The sequence below is a fragment of the Moschus berezovskii genome, chromosome 5 (assembly GCF_049115385.1).
Source record: "Moschus berezovskii isolate FMDL1 chromosome 5, NW_MosBer_1.0, whole genome shotgun sequence".
In the NCBI taxonomy this organism is placed as follows: domain Eukaryota; kingdom Metazoa; phylum Chordata; class Mammalia; order Artiodactyla; family Moschidae; genus Moschus; species Moschus berezovskii.
In genome coordinates, this window is record NC_142464.1 from 123,295,765 (window position 1) to 123,316,119 (window position 20,355).

Sequence of the window (20,355 nt, forward strand, 5' to 3'; positions counted from 1 at the left end):
TCCCTGTCCTTCACTATCTCCCTGAGTTTGTTCAAACTCATGTCCATCGAGTCGGTGATGCCATCCAGCCATCTCATCCTCTATCATCCCCTTCTCCTCCCGCCCTCATTCTTTCCCAGCATCAGGGTCTTTTACGAGTTGGCTCTTCGCATGAGGTGGCCAAAGTATTGGAGTTTCAGCTTCAGCATCAGTCCTTCAAATCAACACCCAGGATTAATCTCCTTTAGGATGGACTGGTTGGATCTCCTTGCAGTCCAAGGGACTCTCAAGAGTCTTCTCCAACACCACAGCTCAAGAGCATCAGTTCTTCGGCGATCAGCCTTCTTCACAGTCCAACTCTCACATCCATACATGACCACGGGAGAAACCATTGCCTTGACTAGACGGACCTTGCTGGCAAAGTGCTGTCTCTGCTTTGTAGCAGGCTGGGAGCCATGCGTGTCCACAGGAAGCGGTGTATCTGCACCAGCTGCAGGGAGCCCACCCCCTTCTCTCAGGCGGGAAACCTCAGAACTGGGCGGGGCTGTGGGCGGAGTCCCCGCCCTGCAACTCTCAGGTCCGGATGGTCCCAAGGTTGCTTTGTTTACTAGTTTAGGAAGAGGAGGACTTTTGATGGAGTGAGGGGGGGGTCCCTACCTCGGGAACCCGCTGGGTCTGGAAACCAGGAGGGGGTGCTTCCTGTGGCCTGGGCTGTATCCCCAAGACTTTCAGGAACCAGGGGAATCCTCACACCAGAACCCTCTGACCCAGGCAGAGGCTGAAGCTCTGCCAAACATCTCAACCCCTCAACCGCGGTTCTGGCAGGGGGGCCTCCATGGCTCTGGGGATCCCCAGGAACCTGCCTGGGGTGGGAGCCAGTTTCTGCCACCCCCAGAGTATGCGGGCTCCCTGCCCACCCCCAGCACAGTCTCTATCCGCATGCTGCGTACCCACCCGTGGGGAGGTTGGGGGCGAAGCGCCTTACAGACTCGGGCTGGCATCAGGCGCCATGGGCTGCAAGGTCCCCTGGACTCCGGGGACTCCGGGTGTGTGACCGTTCAGGTCTGGGAGGTGGCAACAATGCTCCCCTCTGTCGCGGCAACTCAAGTCAGTCTTGAACCTCCAGGCCCAGCGTGTGTTTATGGCTTGATCTGCAGAGGTCAAGTTGAGAACTTAGTGGCATGTCTATGACCCCAAACCTAGGGACACCGAGATCAGTGAGTCACACCAAACATCTCCTGGGCTCTCCTCCTCCAGAGTCACCTTCATCTGGCCTGGGTTCGGGGGAGACGGCTCCTGTTCTCAGTGGCCAACATAGGGCTTTTCAAGAAACACCCCCTGTGCTGGAACCCCCCCCCATCCTCCCAGGGTCGGTGTGGGAGTGTCCCCGGGGACCCCTGAGTCCCCTGATGCAGAGGGGTGGGGATGGGTCTTCGGCGCCTCCCACGGAGGGTCGGCCGCAGCTGGAGTCTGTCACCACCAGAGGACGGGTGGGGGTGGGGGGGGTCTTCGTGGCATCTCACGACTTATAATCACGTGTTTATTAGTGAGGCCGCCGGGTCACACACGCGTCCGACACCTGCTGGGTGAGAAGCCGGTGCTGACAGCCGCGTTTATGGAGCTCTGCGCCTCCAGGGCCCCAGGCGCCGCAGGGGTTTCAGTAAAGCGTCCCTGAATGAACGAAGGAATGCACCATCAGTGAATAAATGACAGCGTTTATCCAGCCGCAAAGAACCCACAGAGCAGAGGCTTTCCGTTCGACGAGAGTCTGACGGATGCTGTAGGACGCTTCCCTGACGGGTGGTCTCCCATCACACGATACCCAGCGTGCCTTTCCCACAGACTGGGGTGTTCAAACCGCAGGTTTTATCATTGCCCAGTACGGGGGGGTGTGGGGTGGATCAGGAGGGAAGTCTGTCAGAGTCCCTGTTCCCCGGAAGGTCACACCATGTCAGGTCAGGCCAGGCCTCCCAGGGAAGCACCCGCGGCCAGTCAAGAGGCAGAGGCAGGGGAGAGGAAGGAAAGGGGATGGGCTGGCCTGATAATCTCGGCAGACTCCGGGACCAGGGGCGGTACCTGGCCCGGGGGGTGATTAGGTCAGGATAGTGGTCCCTGGAGCGTATGAACCTCATAAAGGAGGTGGCTGGGGTGTGGACTCTGAATTGGTCGCTTCACATGTGAAAGCGGTGTTTGCAGGCGATGTCTCGAGGAACTGAGTGGTCCTGGGAAGGGCCGTGCCTCCAGGGTCAGCGAGGCCCCAGGTGTCAAAGCCTCAGTACAAGGCGATGCCCCAATGCCCTGCCCTCAGCCCCTGGGGCATGCGGGCTGTCCCAGACCAGACCGACTTCTTGGTGTCCAGGACAGGCCACCCAGGCCTGGAGGTGAGGACACCTGGCCCACTTCATCACCTCTTCCGTGCCCCCGGCTCTGTCTTCCGGCTAACTGATCCCTGAAAAGACAGCCATTTTTAATAGCATCGTAAAATTGATGAAGTCCCCATCATAAGAGTTTCTGGGTCACACACAGCAGTCACGTTTTCCCTGCCTCCCCTTAAAGAGCCGGGCTCCTGATTTATGCTGGCCAGGGCTTCGTGTCGCCTGCCCCCAAGATTATAGCTGGAGGGATGACTATCCCCAAATTTGTCTCCGTGGTTGTAGAAAGCAAAACCAAGAAATCTGGTGTCCCTTTTGCTGAGTTTTAAAAGAAATGAAAGAGGCACTTCCTGCTCATTTGCAAGCCCGCCAGGACGTGACCCATGTGCAAGACGGAGGAAAAAGAATCAATTAAAGTTCATTCTAATGAAGCTTAACTGGGCCCCTCGCCAAGCAGAACAACCTGCTGTTGGACAGTGAACAGCGGGCAGAGGACTGCCCTGGAGGATGGCTTGGACGGCACTGAGGCCAGCTGAGAGCACGCGGACCATCATTTTCCTGTTGTTTAAAGGGGCCTGGAGAAGCGAGCTTACTTGACTCAGGGCAGTTGCTTCCTTCTAGCAAAGGAAGGGCCCTCATTATCAGGGGCATGACCAGCCAACACCAACCCCAGCCCCAGGGAGAGCAGAGTGGAGGTGAAAGAGGCCCCCCCTGAGTCACCTGGTCCTTGACCTCTGAAAGGGGGCCCAGGGACTTCACTGGTGGTCCAGTGGTTTAGGCACACTTCCGACGCAGGGGGCGTGGGTTCAATCCCTGGATGGGGAATTAGGATCCCGTATGCTGCATGGCCCAGCCTTCCAAAAAAACGTCCTGAAAGGTTGGGTCCTGGTGGGTGATGACTTGGGTCCCCAAGTCACACACAGACATAGGCCACCCCTCCTTGGTGACCCAGGCATCCTGCAGAGGCCAAGCTGACACCTTATTTTTGCCGCTCTGGCCAAGCTCTGTTCCCCTGGGTTCCATGTTGGCGGCAGGTTGGCCAGCCCCTCAGGGCTCCTCCGTCTGACCTCCATCAGCCCTCAGTGGGTTGTGCACCCACAGTGGCCTTTCTGCTCCTGGCCCTGAGGTCAGTGCGCCACACAAGCCAGCCCGCGTGTCACTCTGACTCCCTGCCCTCCCCCTGGGAATGGTCTTTCTAAACCAGAAACCTGGCCATCCCCCCACTCCACACACACCAAAAGGCTTGGATGCTCTCCACAGAGGCCCCGCCCCAACCTCCATCTACAGACAGGAGGCCCGCACACTCTCCGGACCTGCTCTCACCCGCCACCACGGTCTCCTGCAGTGCCCCTCTCCCCCTGCTGAACTCCTATTTAAACACCACGACCCAGCTCAAATACCCACCCTTGCAAAAGTGAAAGTCGCTCAGTTGTGTCCGACTCTTTGCGACCCCATGGACTATACAGTCCATGGAATCCTCCAGGTCAGAATACTGGAGTAGGGAGCCTATCCCTTCTCCAGGGTATCTTCCCAACCCAGGGATCAAACCCAGGTCTCCTGCATTGCAGATGGATTCTTTACCAGCTGAGCTGCAAGGGAAGCCCTGCAAACTCCACCACCAAAGGCAGCAGCCTCAAAGGCAGTTGCTCCTTCTCCTGTGGTTCTGGAACATTCCACACTGTGGACATGACTGTCTCCCTGGCTGGAGCAGGCACCCTGAGAACACAGTCACTTTCCATCGGCCCTGTTTCCAGCGCCAGGCACAGAGCTGCACTCAGAACAGATGCTTCCTGATCCGAATATTTGGGTCCTTGAGCTAAAAGCTACTAAAAGCACTATGCTTCTTTCATGAAAGATTATTTTTGCAAAGAAACAAAACACATGCCCCACCTTGACCTCTCCTTATACCCCTTCTCAACCCGGCCAGCAAAGTGAAAGCATTCGTCTTGTTCAGTCGTGTTCGACTCTTCGCAACCCCTTAGACTGTAGCCCACCAAGCTGCTCTGTCCATGGGGATTCTCCAGGCTGGAATACTGGAGTGCGTTGCCATTTCCTCCTCCAGGGGATCTTCCCGACCCAGGGATCGAACCTGGGTCTCCTGGATTGCAGGCAGTTTCTTTACTGTCTGAAGCCCCAGCAAGAAAAATGCCCTGTTGGTAAAACTGCATCCACTGGACAGTCCTTCCCGTCTGCCCACAAACCAAGTCAGTTAAGACACGGAGGCTGGGTTGGGAGAGTCGAGTTTATTAGCAATACACAAAGAAGGCACGCCCGAGGGCGCCAGTCTGTGGGCTACACTGTGTAAAACTGTAGAAAATCCATAGCAAAGCAGAAAGTCAAGTGAAGCTGTTACAAAATCGGGCAAAGGGACTGAAAATGAGTATTTCCAATGCGAGTCTCTTCTGATAAATTTTTTTTACTTTATGAATTAAATACTTGGTGAAACAGTGAAAATATATTTACAATTATTTTAAATGGACATCGCCAACATATTTAATTAAAAAAACCTTTCCTGTTTCTTGCCTGTTTCAAAGAGAATTTTAAATATGACTTTAGCTTTTAAAAAATACAATAAGGAAATAATTACATTCTTAATATGAAAACATTTTACAACTCACAGCCATGGTCAATTAACGCTGAACACGTATAATTTAAGAGTTGATGCTAAAGTTTAAAGTTAGTGTTTCCTTTTTAGAAAAAAAAAAATCAAAGATCATCTTATTAAAAACACCTTTGGTCCCTAAGAAATACGATCTGATGATTCCATCTGGAGAGTTTCTTCCATGGCAGCGAACAGAAACACCTGGTGACGCTTGTCCGCTGTCAAGCTGGGTTTACTGGAAGGACGGAACTGGCTTATTTCCCAAAAGATGGGGTGCACATGAGGCCAAGATTCCCTGGGCGTGAAGCTCGTTCGTCTTCACCAAGGACACAGGACGGGCAGTCCGGCTGGGGCTCGGGGGCCACCGAGAGGCTGCTGTTTTTTCTGGGATGCTGAGGTGTGTGGGGTGTGTGGGGTGTGTGTGTGTGTTGCAGGGGTGGACATGAAAATGTTAATTTATTTCTAGTTTAGTTCACAGTATCAGCCCAGTCATCATGGGGATGATAAGACAGTAAGGACAACAAGAACACAATGCCCTCTTTAAAACTATGCCATGGTCTGAAATCATTTTTCTTTAAAAAATTTAATTTAGAAAAAAAAAGAGGAAGGCAATAGTTTAATACTGAAATGTTGCTGAGCAGAGGTGCTGGCCCGGGCGTCCTGCTGCTCCTAGAGGAGGTGTCGCTGGGCGGAGTGGCCGGGCTAGGACACAGACACGCGGGGGACGCCCTGCCCGAGTGCCCACCCCTGTGCCAGGCCGCGAAGGCTCCAGTCCCAGGACAGACGCTGGTGAATAATCAGAGAAGGCTGCCCGTGGGCAAAATTTCCTTCCAAACAGGGTGCGGACACGTAATCTTCAGGAAAGAAAGGCTGGGGCTGCAAGCAACAGCGTTCTGCCCACAACCCTCAGGCCCAGCCCAGCCTCAGCCCCGCGCCCTCCCTGGGAAACACAAACCCAGCAGTGTTCTCTCAGTGAACAGGAACTGAAACCCCTGGCTGGGGGGCCGGCCTCCAGGGCCAGGACACGCCTTTTACTTTCTGTGACAGATTTTTCCAAGTTGGCACATCTCCAGCCCATCAGGGTCATCCTGGGTTTTCATGAAAACACCCCAAACTAGCTCAGGGACCGGGGAGATGGACAAGGGCACGGTCCAGCTGGACAAAGCCAAGGTGTGTGAACTGAGGGGCCACGACTGGTTCTACACGGTCCCCGGGAGAAGAGCCTGGGGAGACGCATGTGCAGGTGCCCGGCCCCGCCAGGCTCCCGCAGACGGCTGTCGGACCCACAGACTGGCCCTGCTCGACCCTCGGTGGCCTGGGGGGCGGTCCTCTCTGCCTCCTGAGCCCATGTCGAGGGCGACATGGCGTGCTCTCTGTGTCTGTGCAAAAGGCTGGGGAGTGAATGAAAAACACTATAAAAATGCAATATAGGCTACTCACTCTAGTATTCTTGGGCTTCCCTGGTGGCTCAGCTGGTAAAGAATCCAGCTGCAATGCGGGAGACCTGGGTTCGATCCCTGGGTTGGGAAGATCCCCTGGAGAAGGGAAAGGCTACCCACTCCAGTATTCTGGCCTGGAGAATTTCATGGACTGTATAGTCCCATGGGGTCACAGAGTCGGACACGACCGAGTGACTTTTGCTTCACTTCATAAAATGTGGAAATGAGGGGATTTTCAGGTTAATGACCCCTTGCCAAAACAGAGCCAGAAGCAGAGGCCTGAGAGGCTGACGGTCGCCCCATCCTAAGCGAAGGGCCTCGAGACCCTGGGGAGGGGACTGTCTCACGCCAGGGCTCTGGTCCAGCCACCACATTCATCTCATTTCGGTCAGGATCCTGTTTGACCAGCACTTCATGACCACGACTGTCTTTTGGAGGGATGGGGACATGGCCCAAGGATCCACTTCTCCCAGGGGATGGGGGCCTGCACCCCGGAGCAAGGGTCCAGGCCGGCTGCCTCTCCCCCAAGCCTGACTCCGTCACCACTGCCTCCTGGTCCCTGCCGGGGCCAGGGGGCAGCCCCCTGGGGCATGTTTCGCGTGGGCTACAGAGATTGCTGTCGCTGCCAGGATTCTGACAAGATGTCCACGGTGTGTCTAATATGTACAGATATAAATTAAAAACTATACTTACTGAACATATACAAATAAATAACTTATTTTGAAGCAAACGCCTAACTTTCTGATTGAATCTGAGACGTCGCGGGAAACATGTGACATCACACAGCCCGACGCTGGCGGACGTGACCCCTGTGGGGCCCCTTGTACATGGCTCCGGGGGATGAGACAGGATTGACTCCTCTGTTCTCTTTAAAAGGCTTATGGTTGTGAAACTGAATTTAAAAATGTGGGTTTTTTAGGCAGGAAATACGTACACTGGGAGTCTGAAGACCAGGGCCCAAATCCCGGCTCCGGTACCAACCGCTGTCCTCGGGTGCGACCCACAGAGATGGCTGCGGTGATCTCTGCCAACCGGCCCACCGCTGGTTGACTGCCCACCTGCACCAGGCTAAGGTCACCTTATCCCTTTCTCAGTAACAATCGAAGCCTACTGTCTGGGACCGATCAGAGGAGCCGGAGCGCCACAGCCGGAGAACATTCATTTGACCGCAAGGCAACGAGAATCTAGAGCGGGGCACAGCTTTTCTCCTTTATGGAAAACCAGCTTCACATGATGCCAAGTGGTACAGCCTCCTACGTGGATGGAAGAACGGGGGAACAGGACTGGGGAGATGGGCTCCCCACTTCCTAGATGGAATTCCTGGGGTCAGGGTCATAGGTGCAGGTGAGATGCGCCCCCACTGCTGTATCAACTGTGGGGGACGAACCTGAGCGTCGGGCACCAGGTGGCAGCTCGCAGACCAGGCAGCCGGCTTTGCAAAAATTCCAGGCTTTTCAGGTGGGCTCCAGGTAAACAGGCTTCCCTGATGGCTCAGCTGGTAAAGAGTCTGCCTCCACTGCAGGAGACCCAGGTTCAATCCCTGGGTCGGGAAGATCCCCTGGAGAAGCAAATGGCAACCCACTCCAGTACTCTTGCCGGGAAAATCCCATGGACAGAGGAGCCTGGTAGGTTATAGTCCATGAGATCGCAAAGAGTCAAACACGACTGAGGGACTTCACATGGTCCAGATAAAAGCTTCCGGTTCTGCTGAGAACCTCCTAGGCACCAAGCCCACTGCCCTGCTCTGGTTGGTAAAGTCAGCTAGGGCCTGTGCTGGCCTCGGGGGCCACACTGACCCTGCTGGCGACAGCAATGCTGACCAGCGTGGCCTGCAGAAAACAGGCCCCAGGACGTGGTCACAGGACGCTGACTGCTCACTTTCTGCTCCTGTATCTGACGAGAAACACCCACAGGGCAGCGGACGCCAGGCCTGCTCGGACGGCGGTGGGCAGAGAGCCCATCCACGCGTGTGACTGGTCCTTCGGTCAGTGTGCAGGGGGCTCCGGGGTGGCTGACGGCCGTCCTGGGCATGGCTGCGCTTCCCACAGGGAATATTCCTGAGAGGTCCCTCTGCAGACGGGAGGGCTGGCCTGGTCCTCAGACCCAGATGACCTCCTGTGGACGAGCCTGTCCTTGTCGCGTCTCAGGCTCCAGAAACACCCCACAGGAGGCAGACAGGGACAATCCAAGAGGCCCTGCCTGGCAGCCAGGCCCCTGGGGAATGAGTGTGATGGTCACCCCAAGGACACCCAGGGCTCTGAGACCACCCGCCGGTTCTGAGGGGGTCGGAGTGGGTGTGGATGCTGGAAAAGGCAGGAAAGGACACACACAACATGAAGCACCGAAAGCCCTCTGCTGCCTTTCCCAAGCGGGACAAATCACTCATAAAATAGGATCCAGAAGCTCTGGAAAAGCCTGGGAGCTAAGTGCAACCCAGGCTAAAGAGTGGACATTTTCTTAAGGTCTACAGAAGAGTGGCAGCTTTTTGTGTCCTGGGGACAAAAGCATCTGTTCAGAAAATGTTTGTAAAAACAGACAGGAACTGCTTCACAGCAGAGCTCTGTGGTGACTTTACCGGGAGTGGGGGAGGCGCTGGTGAAACTCGGGGGGCGGTGGGGGGGTGGGGGGTGTCCCCGGGGCACCCAGCCAAGCAGCGGGCAGCCGGAGGCCCACGCTGCGCCCAGCGCGTGTCTGCAAAGAGGTCCCTGCAGGTCTTCGGTCTGGAGGGGTGGGGATGGGTAGAAGCTGCTGTCTACCTGGGTGGGAAGCTGTGGCTTCTTCATCCGCCGGCGGGAGGCTCCCCGCCTTCCGCCCCTTGCTGTCTTTTCACAAATGAAGTTGGAAGCCAAAGCATTACAAGCAAATCTCTTTAAAGGGAACCATTATACAGTAGAGAGGATGCGTGCGGCGGGCCTGGGTCCTGGCACCGGAGCGCAGTCGTGGGGCAGTCACTCGACGCTGCGAGAGCCGGGCGTCCTCCGACTCTATGTTCCGTTCTTCAGCTCCCACTCCTGCCGAGCGAGGGGAGAGGGGGCATGTACAGGTCCACAGGGCACGTCTGGGGCCGGGCAGGCCCAGCTGCCTCCTCCCGGTGCCCAGACGGGGAGGACACGGCTGCCCAGAGCTGGACGCTGGGGCCCGCCAGCCCTCCTCATGCTGGGAAACCCCGTGACGGGTGACCGGCCATGCCCCAGCTTTCGGGGGCACACCCTCTCACACTCAGAGCAGCCCTCTTCGGGAGTCGGGCGTTGCCCTAGGAACACTGCCTGGGACGACGGATCTCGATGAGAACTCAGGACGAGTCAGAGGAGTCCCCAGAAAGAATGGCCGGGTGGGAGCAGAGACCACGTGTGCGATGCACTCACAGGTGGATGGATGCTCCCAGAGGCCGGGCCGGGCCACCACCTTTTTCCTCCAGCCACGGCACCCCTGTCACTATGCTCAGGAGTCCCGGGAAAACCCCGCTCAACCCCATTCCGTCAGGGAGGCCCTGGGCTGGTCTGAGTGGCCAGCTGTGTATCCACCGCAGCCAAAACCACACTGTTTACATTTATCGTGAGGGGGACGCACAGAGCACGCGCCTCTGAATGGTGAGGGCAGGCCCACGAGACGGAGCCTTCCAGAGGCTGCAGCTACAGAACCGTAAACTGGTTTCTTTGACAGTAAAGAAAAAAAGATAATATTTTTATTGTATTTCCCTTCTGCAAATAATTAGGGGGACTTTATGGGACAGCTCGATTCTAAATATCTCTCAGGCAAAACATATTCCTCTGCAAACTAAGAATACTTAACAGATGCTAAGGAAAGATGGAAGGCAGGAGGAGAAGGGGACAACAGAGGATAAGATGGTTGGATGGCATCACCGACTCAATAGAACTGAGTTTGAGTAAACTCCAGGAGTTGGTGATGGACAAGGAGGCCTGGCGTGCTGCAGTCCGTGGGATTGCAAAGAGTCGGACACGACTGAGCAACTGAACTGAACTGAAATAAAGTAACCAATGGCGCACAATCCTTCTTTTCCCAGATTTACCAATACACACAGGCTTGGTCAAACGCGGCCAGTGCTTAACCGGCACTTTTATGCTTAACTCCTGCTTTTATCGAACACCAGATCCACTTTCCAGAAAACGGTATCTCCCCAGCCAATCTGCACTGGCTCCAAAACCACCAGAGAACAAAGGTAACGGCAGCACGGAGAGGGTCCTGGAGGGAGAGAGGGGAGGGCGGCCGGGCTCCACGTCCGTCAGGACAAATGAAACTCCTCTGGATGAAGTGGGGTGACTGGACCAAGCAGGATGTTTCCACAGCACATGCTGTCAGCTACACCACCCTGAACTGCGTACTTTGATAATCTACAGCTTTTTTGTTGTTGCTTAATTTTCTGAGATTTTAAGTTTGGCATCAAAAATTTTCAGTGGGCAGTGCCAGCGAAGGACTGAAAGCCACGACAGGATGGCGCCTTGGGTACAGGTTTACAGGATGAGGGTGAGGAGGCCAGGGGAGGGGTTGGAGAAGAGCACGCCTCGACTTCTAATTTTTTTTAAAGGATCCCATTGGTCACCTGGCCAATCTCTGCTTCATCACTAAAGACACAAGTCAGAAGAAACCAGAGCTGCCGGCTTTCCTGACGACAGATGGTGTGGGCCTAGAGACCAGGTCTTAGCCGTTTCTGACTCTGAAAGGATGGCTTCCTGAAGGAGGGTCTGACTTTAGAAAACAACTGGGTAGATAGATACTTGTGGAACAGTATCTAATATACAGAAGCTGTAGAGCCAGATCAGGAGGCCACGTTTAGCTCCTCAGCCCCCTACATTCCCCAACAAACTTGGCGCTGAAGTGCCCCCACCCCTCCTGCCTGCATCGGCGCTGGGGTTGCCTCCCCACCAGGATACCTGTTCCCCTTCCGCACTGCCACTCGCCCACTGGGCGGGATGGGCGCTCACCTTGGCCTTCCGCAGCACGTGGCCCCGGCAGGGCGAGTTGCCGGGGGCCGGCTGGCTCTTCTTCAGGACGGCTGCACTGTTCACGGGCACTGGGCCCTCTGTGTCGCTGGTCTCACAGCTGGACATGGGCGAGTTCTCCAGAGTCTGATGCCTAAAAACTGGAGACTGTTAACAGAAAGAGGAGGTGCTGGGTGAGGTGTGGGTTCCAGGTCAGCAGCACTTTCCATGAGGGGAATGTTTAATGAAGAAAACGGGTTTGGGAAAGAGGCAAAAATGACAACTGAAGAATTGATGGTTTCGCACTGTGGTGCTGGAGAAGACTCTTGAGAATCTCCTGGGGCTGCAAGGAGCTCCATGCAGTCAATCCTAAAGGAAATCAACCCTGAACATTTATCGGAAGGACTGATGCTGAAGCTGCAGGGTGCGGCTCCCGGTGGTGGCCACAGACCCATCGGGAGGATGCCTGGCCGCTTACAGCTTGGTCTCCATGGGCCAGAGCAAGTCCTGAGACGGAGCAAGCGAACCTGTCCTTTGCTGTCCTTCCCCAGACGAGGTCTCGAGGACTGACCGCCCTGTGCTCGCTGCGCAACGTGTGAGGTCAAACACTGGTGAGGTCGCACAGAACGCCGTTTGAGGAGAACAGAGCTTCAGTGACCATTCCGAGGGGTTGCGGAGAAACCCCTGGGGGCTGCAGCCAGCTTTCCCCACGGTTCCTTCACTTGGAAAGGCCTTCAAAGGACACTCTGGCCGAGGGGCAGGGGTGGGTTGGGGGTGGGGAGGAGGGAACCTCTCTGCCCTTGGGAAGCCGAGCTGGGCTCTGAGGAGGGCAGCCCACATCCTCCCCCAGGACAGGTGTGCCTCATGGCAGCCGCTGTTCCCAGGCTGTGGTCAGGGTGGGGACAAGGCAGAGTCGCACGCGGGCAGACGGCAGCTCTGGGGTCCCAGGAGGGGCCCTCAAGAGAGAGGAGCAGACCTGAGGTGGAGACTGGGAGCTTGACAAGCCTCAGGAGGATAGGGCATGTGGAAGGAGAGCTGACAAGAGGGGCTGAGTGGGAGACCCTCGAGAGGAAAGGAAGGCCCGGAACGTGGGGTAACCCCAGACACGGAGAGCAGCGCTCGGTGCCCAGAGACACGACGTCAGACAGGAAGCCTGAACGAGCTTTCTGACCAACCCAATATATAGTCAGATTTTGCCAAAGGGAAGAAAATAGACTCGGAGTTTCCACCACCTTTGAAAAAAGGTTCAGTGAGACAGAGAAGAAATTCAGGGTCTGTGACCTTGAAACACGGCCAAGGAACGCGTTTCGGGCAGACACATGAGCTGTGTCTTGGTGAGGCTGCTGCTGGGGGGATGAGTCGTGACCCGGGAGAGCGCGCCTGGCCTCTCTCCCGGGGAGCGGGTGGACTGTACCTGTGGGCTGGACGTCCCTGAGCGGGGCTCAATGGCCAGCCCCAGGGTGATGCCGCCGGCCAGTGCCTTCTTGAGACTCTCCTTGACCTCCGTCAGCTCCAGTTCCAGGTTGACGCGCTCCGTCTCCTTCTGCTTACACTCCTCCTCCAGCTTCTTCAGCTTCTCTTCCAGGACCACCTGGGTCTTCCTGCCTGGAATCCCAGAGGAACACTACTGCTCTAACCAAAGGCAAATACTTCCAAGCATCCGAGGATGGACGTGTGGGGCCCCCTGCGAGGCACTTGGCCCAACCCCGGGGGTCTTGCTCCCCACCCAACTGGAGTCCTTCCCACCAAACTCCAATCCAGCGGTTCCTGAAAGGAGCAGGGTCCCTTCCCAAATGCCCTCCTTCGTGCAGCTGGGAGAATATGGACTGGGAAGCAGAAGACCCTGATTCTCACAAACAGCAGGAATTTGGGGCCTGGACCTCAACACCGTCATTTTAAAATGAGGAATTTGGACGAGGTGGCTCCCAAAGGTTCCACTGACTTGAAACGTCTGAATATTTTTCTTCTCATTTTTTTCTGCTCTTGAGTCATCTTATTTGGCCCTGTGCTCAAAATATAATACAGCTCCCATCTCCAGAACACGGCACATTCGCTGTATTCATCTCATCTGAAATGTGCCATGGTGACACGGGAGGGCAGGTGATATGCCCATTGCACAGATCAGGAAACTGATCCCGAGCACTGACCGACTGGTGGGCATGGCCCCAGCCTGGTGCCTGGCAGCACACGAGGGTTTGCTTCTTCCAGGCCCAAAGCTGGTCTAATCTGTCTGCATCTTCACTAACCTGCAAACTGGAAACACGGAGGGAAGGACTCTCCTCCCGTCCTGCTGACCTGGGGGCTCCCGTTCAGGTCTCTGCCTGAGCCTCTGATCCCTTTCCCTGTCCCTGGTGGCAGCAGAGGGGTCTCACAGGAGATACCACCTCCTGCCCCTCCTACAGGCTGTCTCAGACCGGCACACACCGGCCTCCCATCCTTTAAACTCTGAAAGCGCTCTCCTTCTTAAAAAATCACCTACAGAGTCAGGGACGGCTGGAGCTGACGGCTAACTGCTGCATATCCACCAGCTCCTCCGGCGCAGATGCCGATGGAAAGCAGGGGCTCCCTTCCCGAACCGCCCTGGTCTCTGCATCCTTCCTCCTCACCCCTACCCCCGACCCAAGGCCAAAGGATCACAACTGACAGCGTCATCCTCGCCCCAGGATCAGACTCGGCCCTGAGCGGAGCAGACAGACGTTTTTGCAGCGCCCACTCCAGAGCCAGGTACTGCTCGCCCAGCTCGCCCGGGGAGGAGGCCTGACCTACAGGAGGCCTGATGACAGGCCTGACCTAGAGACAGATGGGCTGCGGTCCGCACTGGGGTCCCCTCCTCCCCTGCCTCTCTGGGGCTGCTCTCGCTCCCCTGGGCTCTTCCCAGATCCCATCTATGAGTCCACCACCACCCCACTCTCACCGGTCCCTCCGCAGGGAACAGGGGGCTCCTCCCAGCCCCACGGGGGGCCTCCCACCTGGGCTTCTGCGGACGTGTCCTCCTGCTGAGATTCCCATCACAGCCAGGGACCAGAGCCCTGGAGCTCTGGGGATCATGCTCCCACAACACGGCCGTCAGCACCGAAGGCGGGACAGCTCCCGGCACCCACACGGGTCCAGCCAGGGGCCCTGTCCTGCCTGGCCCTTACTCCACACCGTGGGCCCGCCCCGGCTTCCGGCAAGGCTTCCAAAGGGCGAGAAGCACCGCATGGAAGGATGAGAGCCTGGTGCGGGTCAGACCCTGGGGGGAGGCGCTGGCCCCGCAGAAGGGGGCCCCCGCATACCGGTGTTCACTTCGATGGCCGCCCTCAGCCCCTTCCTCTCCTTGCGCAGCTGGGCCAGCCTGTCCCGCAGGCTCTCCCGCCTCTTCAGCAGCTCCTCCTCTTTGGCCTGCAGCCGTTTGGCATCTGCTTCCACCCGGTTCTTGCCATATTTGTACTGGTCAGCATCTTTCAAAAAAGAAAGCATCGGTAGGAAATTAGGTTTAACCAAGCAGATGACGGGCTAATTTATAAAGCCCATTTGATCCACCAGCTCCATAAAATAAACTCAAAGCAAGTCATTTTGCTAATCCAACGAGGAAAAAGAACAGGACGGGTTTGAACCAAACAGAAAAGTGACTGGTTCTGATGATCTGATATTCTTTGAAATGAATTTCAAAGATGAAAACAGAATGTTCAGCTCAAAATCGCTTAGTCGTGTCCAACTCTTTGTTACCCCATGGACGGTATGAAAAGGCAAAAAAAAAAAAAAATAGAATATTAGGAAATTTCTTTAACTCCTCCCATTGAAGCAGGATGCCACGTATACTCTTCAATAAGATTGAGAGAGAACAAAACGTCCTGCAGTCTGAGAAGAGGGGTCTATCAGCGCCAGAAATGATCTCTGGATGCGTGCAGTCCTCTCGCCGTCATGTCTGACCCTTACAGCGGTGCCGTGGACTCTTCTGCTGACTCTGACGGCACCTATGCCCGCTCCGGGGGTGGCAGGGGTGGCCCCTGGTGTGGACAGAGCTCATAGCAGGAATCTGCTGGGTTAGTGGGCAGGTGAGAAAGTGAAGGGGCATGCAGAGCCTTGTCTGGAGCCCAACTGCCTGGGTGGGAGTCCCAGCTTGCCACCCTGCTGTGCAGCCTCCAACAAGGCCCTGCGTTGCTCTGTGCCCGCTTCCTCCCCTGTGCAATGGGGCAGCGAGAGTGGGCAGTTCACGGGGTGGGGCTGCTATTCAGTCGCTCAGTCGCGTCTGACTCTGCGACCCCGTGGCCTGTAGCCCGCCAGGCTCCTTGCATCCATGAGACTCTCCAGGCAAGAATACTCGAGTGGGGAGCCATTTCCTCCTCCAGGGACCTTCCCAACCCAGGGCCGGAATCCGAGTCTCCTGTGTCTCCTGCCTTGTAAGGTGGATTCTTCACCGCTGAGCCACCAGGGACGCCTTCACAGGGTTGTTATGAGGGTTAAATTAACACTTGCCAGAACTCTGAGCAAGCACAGAATGAGCAACAGGTAAATGCTCATTAAACACAGACAGCGGATAACCGAGCAAAGAGGAGGCCAGCCTTCGGCACAGCTGAGAGGCGTGGCCAGCGTCACACGGCCAGTTAACACCGCGGTAAGCCCTGAGCCCGTGCTCTTTTCTCTAATTATGCTGGCCTTTCCAGAATAGTCAGGGCCCACAGTTCTGTGAGGACACCCTTGAGAGGCCCCTGGGCTGCAAGGAGATCCAACCAGTCCATCCGAAAGGAAACCAGTCCTGAGTAGTCACTGGAAGGGCTGATGCTGAAGCTGAAATACCTTAGCCACCTGATGCGAAGAGCTGACTCACTGGGAAAAACCCTGATGCTGGGAGAGACTGAGGGCAGGGGGAGAAGGGGACGACAGAGATGAGATGGTTGGACGGCATCACCGACTCGAGGGACATGAGTTTGAGCAGGCCCCGGGAGATGCTGAAGGACAGGGAGGCCGGGAGCACTGCAGTCCCTGGGGTCGCAGAGTGCAACATGAAAGAGCGATGGAACAATTCTGCAGCTCCCACGGTCTCCCGAGGCCCCTGAAGCTAACTGCTCACACCTGACGACGACTCAAGGCCTCCCGCAGCCCTGCCCTTGGGAGCCCACATCCCACGGGATACGGCAGTGGTTTACTTGCATGTCTGACACTATTACTAGACTGGAAATGACTTCTGGGGAGAAGCCGTGGGGAAGGAAGGGGGTGTCACGGTCAGTAATGAAGGCAGTGGATCAGGGAAGAGGCCATGACTGTGGGCCAGCAGTTAATCTCCCAGAGCCTCAGCTTCACCCCCCATAAAGCACAAGTGCTAAAGCCTAACTTGTGCGTTAAAAACAAAACAAAACACAACTGCTGTCTGTACTAAACCCCTCCCTCTAATAGGACCATGTGATGCCCGGGCCATGGTGGACGCTCCCCGGCAGCTCTCATCCCAGTCAGCAATAACGGAGCCCCCAGAGCACTGTCCACCCTCCCAGGCAATGGTGAGCCATTTCCAGCCACTTCTAGCGCCTCTCCTAAACCCAGCATTCTCCAGTTCTTGCAAGGCAAACCATGGTGACTGCATGAACCTGCATTTATGGAAACAGGCACACAGCCATCAACCTTTGCTCAATCTTCCCCTCACCAAAAACCCACCAACGCCCCCCCAAAGAATGATATTAAAAGGATCAGAGAATGAGAATGACCAAATCAACAACCTGACATGCAAGGGACTCCGCTGGTGGTCCAGGGCTTAAGGCTTTGCCTTCCAATGTAGGGGGGCCCTTCAATCCCTGTTTGGGGAGCAAAGAGCCCATGTGTCTCAGGATCAGAAAACCGCAACATAAAACAGAAGCAATATTTTAAGAAACTCAGCATAGACTTTTAAAATGGCCCACATCAAAAAGAAAAATCTTAAAATGGCTTGAGAAAAAAGCACTGCTCTCGGGGGCGTGGATATCGCGTATTCTACAAATAGAGCGCAGTCCAAACTTGGCCCGCTCGTTTCCGATCTAAGCTGTTTCCTGACAAAGCTGTGTACAGTCGCCTACCGCCTCCCACATTATTTGGTCCCCGTGAAACAAACACCATCCGGGATGCAATGCAACAGGCTGAATGCGGCAAAAACGCAGACCGCAATTTCTCTTTCTTCATCACTGGATGTCACCAAAGGCAGCAGGGATTCCCTGCCGGAGGCCTCGTGAGACAAGGAGAGCAACCGTCTAGGAAGCAGAGCAGGAGCAGGCACCGAGACACGATGGAGGCCGCGTCCCTGTGGCCCAGGCCCCGCAGCACAGGGGATGCAGACATGGTGCCCCGTCCCACACCCGCCCCTCCCAGGCGGGCCTGAGAGGCTGTGAGTGCACCTGACTGCACGAGGGAAACAAGATCTGCCCAGAGAATGAGGTCAGAAAGAACACTTAGATAAGTGACGAGGATGAGGCCCACGGGCAGTGAGAGCCTGTCCGAGGAGACGAGCAGAGCTGGGGAGCTGATGCACGGAAGGCCCGCGCCTCCCCGGAACGACAGCGGGCCCGCACACACCCGCAGCCACGGACGAAGCCCTGTCTCACCCACCGGGTGCTGAGTCTGAAATCAAGCCGCTGGCACTCAGCGTGGTCGGCAGCCAGGTGCTGAGTCACCTGGAGTTGGGGCTACTACCTGGGAGGAGCTACGCCTAGCCCAGCTCAGAATGTGTCAGCCTGGCTTCCCAGGTGGGCATGTCAGACTGAGCTCCTAACTCCCACCTTCCTCCCGGGGAAACTTCCCTGACAGGCCCACACTCAGCGAGATGCTCCCGGGCCTGCTGAGAGCCTGTGCTGAGGCCTGTCTGGAGCACGCATCTGCCTGCGGGACCCTCAGGGACAGAACCCCAGGCGCCCACTGCCTGGTCTTCTGTCTGCAGCCCCCTCTGCCCGACTGGCTGGATGAAAAGCGATCCAACACAGCCAGGGCTGAAGCAAATACAAATGCGTATGCTGACCGAGCCCCCGGAGGCACGCGTCTGTGGATCATGAAGGATGCTGGGCGCAGGCGGGCTCCCTTCTCTGGGGTCTCATGGCTCCTCTGCTCAGTCCAGCCCCTGCTGGATCTGCAGCCTGGAAACCCAGTCCACACACAGGTTTGGGGAGACCTCGGGGAGCCTCACCAACTCCTGAGCCTGCATCTACACTCGCACAGTGGGGCGGACGATGACACCGCCCCGATGTGGGGGGCCGGGGGGATGACACGGCAGGAGAGAGAGCACAGCGGGGTGGGGGAGCAGGACTTCTTACAGACCCTGAGAGGCTCCCGCGGTCTGAGGGACACGCGCTGCCCCACTGTTTCAGCCAGAGGCCCTGGCTGACCGTGTCTATGCCTCCCACACACAGAGGCTGGGTTCAGACAGCTTTTGAGACTCAACCCAAGCAGCTCCCTCGGTAGACCAGGGACACAGACAGAGGAGCCTGACCAACTGGGGCCCCTCACAGAAGCACCGCCTCCCGAACCCAGAACTACTTCACGGGTAACCACGCGCGAGCAAGTCTGTAGTTGAACCAGCTGTCTGCTCGGATATGCAGCAACCCAAGAGCAAGGTTAAAAGTCACAGCCATTCTGCAACCCAGCAGACGAGGAAGGGCCTGCGTGTGAACGGATTTCTCTCTCCAATTGCCCACCGCCCTGCCCCCAAGACCTGGCACTCTCTACCTCCCCAGGTGGGAAGGGAGACGGCCACGCAGCCCCAGCTCCGCACGCCGCGCCCAAAGCTAGAACACGGGAGATGGAAGGGTCAACTTACTCGAAGGCGTCCGCTTCACACCAGCCGCCGAGTCAGCCTTTTTCTGCTGCCCGCTCGGAGCCTTGCCTTTGCCCATAACGCCGTTGGAGGCCACGGGGGGCTTCCTGCCCTTCGACTGTGGAGATAAACGCGTGGGAGAATGAGCAACATGCAGACAAACACGTCTGCTTTTTTTTTTTTTTTTGCAGTCAACAGTTTCAGTGTCTGTCTCTTTCGAATGTAGCCCAGACAGAAAAAAGCACAGGTGTTTGGTCAACATCGGCCTGGCTTCCCAACACCGGACGGCTATAAACTTCCCAGAGCAGCTAAGGAGGTTCCGGCACCCTGGGATGTCCTCAGTTGCAGTGCGCCAAAGTCACATATTTCTACCGGGAGGTGGCCTATGCCGATCAAGACACTGGCACAGATGGTGGGTTTCTGAGAGCACGGGGCTGCGGTGCTTCCAAGGATAAGCGGCTTTTCCTGAGGTGGGACGGTCTTTGGGGAAGTAGCAGACTGTGTGCACTTAAGCCTTCAGCTCCCAGGGCTTTATACTGACGTCCTAATTGGATAAATAACTACCGTTTGATTCGCTCATGGGATCTGAGGAAGGAAGCAGAAGAAGCTAAATACAGGGACAGTATGAACTGCATCCTAACTCACTACAGGATTTTAGAATAATTCAACGTATCCCTACTTCTTTGATGGCTGCAAGCCAACCTGGCCTGCATCATTTTGCTCAAGCGATGTGTGCGCCCCTTTGCTGGGCCATGAATCCAGTTAGACAGTCAAGGCTGACAGTACATGTCCAGCCCAGGCTCCTCCATACACACGTTTCTTACTTCTGGGAGCCTGGGTTGGCGGGGGGTCGGGGAGGGTCTTCAAATTCCCACTCCATCGTTTAGGAGGTGTTGAGCACTTCATGAACGCTTTCTGAGCCTGCGTGCTCACTAGAAAACGTAAAGACACGGGGTTCCTAAAAAGTTTAAATGACACGGCGCCCACACCTACAGCGCACACAGGGCAGCTGTGTGTTAAGTGAAGCGGGCCCCACTCAATGGCCAAATGAGGGCATGGAGACAAGGTAAGCGACGTGCAAACGTGCTGCCCACTTGAAAGTAACGTGTTCAGATGTGTGTCAAGCGATTCCAAACCAACCAGGGGACACTCCAAGTGGGTAAGATAGGATATTCTGTCCCATCGTTTTTACCAAAGTGAACTGCAATACCAATCAAAACATAGGTCGATACCTTCACCTAGTAAGCGAAGCATGTGACCTGTGAGATTTTTT

The 20,355-nt window shown here is 56.1% G+C and overlaps 1 protein-coding gene across 3 annotated transcripts in view; it reads right to left on the reverse strand.

The window, feature by feature from the left end:
* Positions 1–4,583: 4,583 nt before the first annotated feature.
* Positions 4,584–20,355, reverse strand: part of AFAP1 (actin filament associated protein 1) — a 148,262-nt gene continuing 132,490 nt past the window's right edge. For all 3 annotated transcript variants that reach the window (XM_088836562.1, XM_088836561.1, XM_055434213.2), the window contains 5 exons: positions 19,086–19,200; positions 14,608–14,772; positions 12,747–12,937; positions 11,336–11,500; positions 4,584–9,403 (listed from right to left, as the gene is read on the reverse strand). In XM_088836562.1, the coding sequence (XP_088692688.1) occupies positions 9,377–9,403; positions 11,336–11,500; positions 12,747–12,937; positions 14,608–14,772; positions 19,086–19,200 (663 nt within the window). In that variant the 3' untranslated portion in view covers positions 4,584–9,376. The remainder of the gene's footprint in view (positions 9,404–11,335; positions 11,501–12,746; positions 12,938–14,607; positions 14,773–19,085; positions 19,201–20,355) is intronic.